At 70.3% G+C, this 5,716-nt stretch overlaps 2 protein-coding genes across 2 annotated transcripts in view; both read left to right on the forward strand.

The window, feature by feature from the left end:
• The first annotated feature begins 67 nt into the window (after positions 1–67).
• On the forward strand, positions 68–4,342 carry C1QL1 (complement C1q like 1). Its single transcript, XM_026043681.1, has 2 exons — positions 68–580; positions 4,163–4,342. The coding sequence occupies exons 1-2, from the start codon at positions 83–85 to the stop codon at positions 4,340–4,342; spliced, it is 678 nt and encodes a 225-aa protein (XP_025899466.1). The 5' UTR covers positions 68–82.
• A 1,073-nt stretch (positions 4,343–5,415) lies between these two features.
• Positions 5,416–5,716, forward strand: part of KIF18B (kinesin family member 18B) — a 9,081-nt gene continuing 8,780 nt past the window's right edge. The window contains exon 1 of the mRNA XM_026043703.1: positions 5,416–5,519. Within this exon, the coding sequence (XP_025899488.1) occupies positions 5,416–5,519 (104 nt within the window). The remainder of the gene's footprint in view (positions 5,520–5,716) is intronic.

Consider the following 5,716-nt stretch of genomic DNA (forward strand, 5'->3'; position numbering starts at 1 on the left):
CGCCGGGCGGCCGCGCGCCCCGGCCGGGCGCCGCCTCAGCCTGGGCCGCAAAACTTTGCTGGCGGCCGCGGCCGGCGTGGTGATGCTGCTCGTGCTCGTGGTGCTCATCCCGGTGCTCGTGAGCTCGGCGGGCACCGACGGCCGCTACGAGATGCTGGGCACGTGCCGCATGGTGTGCGAGCCCTACGGTGGGCCGCCCCCCGCCGCCACCGGCGCTGCCGGCCCGCTGGGCGATCGCGGCGCCCTCCCGCCGCCCTCCACCTTGGTGCAGGGCCCGCAGGGCAAACCGGGCCGGCCGGGCCCCCCGGGGCTGCCGGGCACCGGGGCGGCGGGTGCCGTGAGCACGGCCACGTACAGCACCGTGCCCCGCGTCGCCTTCTACGCCGGCCTCAAGAACCCGCACGAGGGCTACGAGATCCTCAAGTTCGACGAYGTGGTCACCAACCTGGGCAACAGCTACGATGCCGCCTCGGGCAAGTTCACCTGCGCCGTCGCTGGCACCTACTTCTTCACCTACCACGTCCTCATGCGCGGCGGCGACGGCACCAGCATGTGGGCTGACCTCTGCAAGAACGGGCAGGTAAGTGGGTCCAGTGACCGCCCGCCTTCTCACCATGCACCCCATCTGCACCCCGGGGTTCCCTGTCCTGCCCCGAGCCACAAAGATGTGCTCTGGGTGCACCCCTGCCTGTCCTGTCCTCCTCCGGACCATTGGGATGTGCTCCGGGTGCACCCCTGGGTGCTCTCCCCTTTTCCCTGCCCTGGGGACATCCTCTGATGGCACCTCCAGCATATCCTGTCCTTCTCCCAGGCACAGGGATACACTCCGGGTGCACCCCGGCGTTGCCTTGTCCTTYTCCCAGACCCGGAGATGTGCTCCGGGTGCACATCCACGATTCCCTGTCCATCTCCCAGCCATGGAGATGTGCTCTGGCTTTCCTCTGGAGTGCCCTGTCCTCCCAGCTCCGGAGATGCTCTCCAGCGGCACCTCCAGGATGCCCCGTCCTTCTCCTGGCCCTGGAGATGCACTCCGGGTGCCCTGTCTTTCTCTCAGCCGTGGGGACAGGCTCTGGGAGCACCCTGGGGTGCCCTGTCCTTCTCCCAGCTCCGGGTTTCCCCCCGGGCTGCTCAGCCCTTCCTGCAGCTGCGTCCCTGCTGCACCCGCTCCTTCCCTGGCTCCAGAGCCGCATCCCCAGGGCGCCCGCACAGCCCCAAGTACCCTCCACGTCCCCAGGCACCCACGGCGGCCCCAGGCGCGCTGTCTCCTGCGGCGCCCCCGGCCCCTCCGGGAGATCCCTGCGGTGCCTGGGTGCTGCGTCCGGGTGCGTCCTGCGGTGCCTGGGTGCTGCACAGGGGCCACCCCCCACGCCAGCTTTGGGGCGCCCTCCCCCCCACCTCCCCGGGGACCCCCGCACCTCCGTGCCCGCTCGTGTCACCCCTCATGTCATCTCTAAGCACCTAACGCCGCCAATTCCTCATTAAACCTGAGACCCACTAACGAACTCGGCGGGGTTGAGATCGCTTTAACGCGTCGCCTCCCGCTGCATCCTCAGCATATGGCAATTCCCCCCCGCAAACACCCCCCTTGCACCCCCAAAGTCAGAGGGAGATATTGCAGCGCTCGGAAGCCCTAATTTATTTATTTATTCCCAGCTCCATACAACTATATATATGTAAATTTATAAATATATATATATGTATATATATATATGTTTCACCCCAACATGCCCCCCCCGAGCTGTGCGCTGGGCTCCGTGCTGCCCTGAGGGCTCACACTCAGTAGCCTTAATGAGAGCCTGGGGACCCCACGTGGGGCGGGAGCTGCTCCCTGTGCTTAATTACCATTAATTAATTATTTGCCTTACATAGGAGTGGTGGGGAAGGTGGATGGCGAAGCAGTGCAGGTGCTGCCGCGCGGAGCCCTGGCCGGGGCACCCTGGTATAACCGGGTGCCCGAGCACTGCACCCACTGCTCCTGCTGCACCCGCGGCACCCACTGCTCCCGCTGCACCCACTGCTCCCACTGTGCCCGCGGCACCCACTGCTCCCACTGTGCCCGCGGCACCCACTGCTCCCACTGCACCCGCTGTGCCCGCTGCTCCCGGGGCACCCGCTGCTCCCGCTGCTCCCGCTGCTCCCGCTGCGCCAGCGGGCAGAGCGCGGCCCCGGCACGGCGCACGCCGCCCCTCTCCATGCCGGGCCCCCTGGGGGGCAGCACCTCGTGCACCCAGGGCACCTCGGCAGCCCGGATGCAGCACCCTTAAATGCGAAGGATCCGGGAGCGGTGCCCGTGGGGCCCCGCAGGCACCCGGGGCCGGAGCAGAGAACCCGAGTGCCCGGGAGYCGGCGCCGCCCGGACAGGGATTCTTCTCCTGTTCCTTTTCCCTGCTCCGGCACCTCTGGAGCTGGCACCTCCGGAGCTGCCGTGCGGGGTGGCGGCACCCGAGGCAGCGGCTCTGCAGGTGGCTCKGGGTGGGGACAGGACCCCATTGCAGCCGAGAAAGGTTAATTTGGGGAAAACGGGCAGGCTTTGCCGAAGGGCTTTCCCTCCGCGCCCCCACTGGCGCTTTGTCCCCGGCTTTGGCTCACTTTGGGCTGGGGGAAGCGGCGTCCCCGTCCCCATGTGCCATCATACGGCGGGGGACAAAAAGCCACTGGCTTTTAAGGAGGTTTTAGTGTTTGCCGGCACTGTGCGGGGATGGGGGACCCTAGGTCTGCCACTGCCCCGCGTGAGGAAACTGAGGCACAGGGCAGCTCTGTGGCGCCCCTGGGCCGGGCCCTGCCATCCGTCACGGCTGCTTGGGGCTGGCGCGGCAGGCGCGCGGTGACAAGGCATCTCCTTAACGAGGCGAGACGAATGGCCCCGCGTGCGCGGGGAGGAGGGGACGCGGCTGCACGAAATGGCTCTCGCCGCCGTGCGCCGGCACGCGCATCCCCGGCGCCGCGGGAGGCAGTGCCAGGGCCGGGCCGGCTCCTCCAGGGCTTCCGCGCCGGAGCCGCTTCCCTCAGCTGCTCCCGGAGCTGAGGCCGGGCAGAGGGCTTAGAGAAAAGGGTGATATTTAGTGYGGTGACAGCATGACAGCAGTGGGGGCTGCGTGCGCGAGAGTRATCCCAGTGAGACTGTGTGGCGGCCATCAGTAGGCTTCAGAGTGAACAGCTTCTGAACAGCAGGCTAGTTCAGAGCTGCGGCCGAGGAGGGCGCTGAGCCCTGGGCAGAGCCCCACCGCGGCGCCCCTGCCGAGAGCCCGTTTGGACCCCGAATGGTCCAGGGCCCTTGTGCTGRGGCACCCAGCGGGTGCCAGCGGGACCGGGTGGCCCCCGTGCCACACGGCAGGGCTGGAGCTGTGGAGCACCCGCTGTGCACCCGCTCCCAGCACCCGTGGGTGCCCCAGAGCGGGGGGCACAGGCTGCCTGCCCCCAGCACTCGTGAGTGCCACATAGCAGGGGCACAGGCTGCCCGCTCCCAGCACCCATGGGTGCCCCACAGCGGGGGGCACAGGCTGCAAGCCCCGGGAAGGGAAGCGCCCCGGGGCTGCCCAGGGGCCGGCCCTGGCACCCACTGTCCAGGCACCAGGGCAGGGGCTGAGGGGCGGACGGGAGGGCACACTGGGATGTGCAGTGGGGGTGGGGAGGCCAGGCAGGGGGTGACATTGGGGTGCGGGGCTGACGCGGGGGATTTGGGGGGGCAGGACCCACGCGGGGAGGAGAGGCCAATGTGGGACGGGACACAGAGACACCAGGGCATAGAGCCGGGGACACGGGAGACGGGGCCGAAACAGGGACACGAGGGAGGAACACGGCAGGGACACGGGAGATGGGGCCGAAATGGGGACACGAGGGAGGAACACGGTAGAGACACGGCGGGAGGGCGGGAGGGACCGTGAGGCCAAGGTGGGAGAAGGGCAGGGGCCCGGGCAAGGACACCAAGGCACAGGTCTGCGCTGGGGACACGGGTGATGGGTCTGGAACAGGGACACGGGGACGCAGGACCACAGTGGGGCTGAAGCTTGGGAGCGAGGCAGGGACACCGGGCCAAGACAGGGACGCCAGAACACAGCACCAAGGTGCGGACGGGACCAACAGGGGCACGGGGGGCCGGGGCCAGGCAGGTCCCCCGGGCCGCGCGACACCAGGGCCGGGGTGACGCGGGGTCCCCGCGCAGGTGCGGGCCAGCGCCATCGCGCAGGACGCCGACCAGAACTACGACTACGCCAGCAACAGCGTGGTGCTGCACCTGGACTCGGGCGACGAGGTGTACGTCAAGCTGGACGGCGGCAAGGCGCACGGCGGCAACAACAACAAGTACAGCACCTTCTCGGGCTTCATCATCTACTCGGACTGAGGCGGCCGCGCGGCGCCGCGTAAAGCCGAGCTCAGACCCGCGCCCGCCTCGCTCTCCTTTCTTCGGGCCCCGGCCCGCGCCGTCCGCCGCGCTCGGGGACGGGGACCCTGCTCTGCTGTCCCCAAGGAGCCCCCGGGAGGGACCCGAGGGCCCCGTGTCCCTCTGCTCGCCGTGGGGACCCAGAGGCTGTGACATGATGGAGCCGCCTTGTCCCGGGAGGCCTGGGGCACCGTCACCTCTGCCCCTGCCCCCTCCCGTGTCCAGGGACGGCGGGAGCCTCCCGGGGCAGCGGGTGACGCTGGCAGGAGCCTGTGGAGGCACCAGGGCCACGGGGAGCCCGGGGGGCTGCAGGGTGGCCGGGAGCCCACGTGGGCACTGAGGCCAGCGGGGCCGGACCCACGGGGGCCCATGGAGGCACTGAGGCCACGGGGGGGCCGGGGAGGCGTCGAGGCCAGGGGGCACCACGGGAGGCCGGGCTGTGGGGCTGCGGGGGACGAAGGGGTGCGTGGGACGAGCGGCTCCGCGGGATGAGTGGCTCCGTGGGATGAGTGGCTCTGAGGGCCGCAGGGCTCCATGGGACGAGCAGCTCCATGGGACGAGTGGCGCCGCAGGACAAGCAGCTCCATGGGACGAGCAGCTCCATGGGACGAGTGGCTCCATGGGATGAGCAGCTCTGTGGGACGAGCGGCTCCATAGGACGAGCAGCTCCATGGGACAAGCAGCTCTGTGGGATGAGCAGCTCCATGGGATGAGCGGCTCCATGGGACGAGCGGCTCCGTGCCGCCGTGCCAGCCCTGTCCCCTGGCACTCGGGAGTGGAGGCCAGGGGCTCCGTGGGGCCAGCGGGGCCCCCAGCCGGSAAATGGGAAGGCGGCAACTGGGGCCCGGCCGGTGTCCAGGCGGGATGGGCGATGACACCCGCCCCCCTCGAGGGGCTCTCGGCGGCTCCTCCCCGCCCCCTCCGCCCCCCGCCCCCCGGGCTGCAGCGGGGAAGGGGCCCAGGCGTCCAGGCGGCGTCGGGCGCTGCGGGACTACGATTCCCGTGAGACCCCGCGCGCGGCCGCAGGGCACGTGATGCGCGGACGCCAATGGGAGGAGGCGAAGCGCGCGGCCAATGAGGAGGCCCGGAGGGGGTTGCCGGGAGATTTGAACGCGCGCGGCGGAAGCGGCTGCGTGAGGTGGGGCTGGGGGCTGTGAGGACCGGGGGGGGGACCGGGAGGGACCGGGGGGACAGAGCGGGGCCGGCCCGCGGCTACGGCGGGCGCCGGGCCCGGAGCCGCCCTGGAAGCCCCGTTCGGGCCGTTTTGGGGCCGCAGGGGCTCGGAGGCTGTAGGGGACCCGCAGGCTCCTGGGCGGGGGTCTTACGGAGCGGGGG

This window comes from Nothoprocta perdicaria, unplaced genomic scaffold, assembly GCF_003342845.1.
Source record: "Nothoprocta perdicaria isolate Ctin4 unplaced genomic scaffold, notPer1 scaffold_336, whole genome shotgun sequence".
NCBI classification, from domain to species: domain Eukaryota; kingdom Metazoa; phylum Chordata; class Aves; order Tinamiformes; family Tinamidae; genus Nothoprocta; species Nothoprocta perdicaria.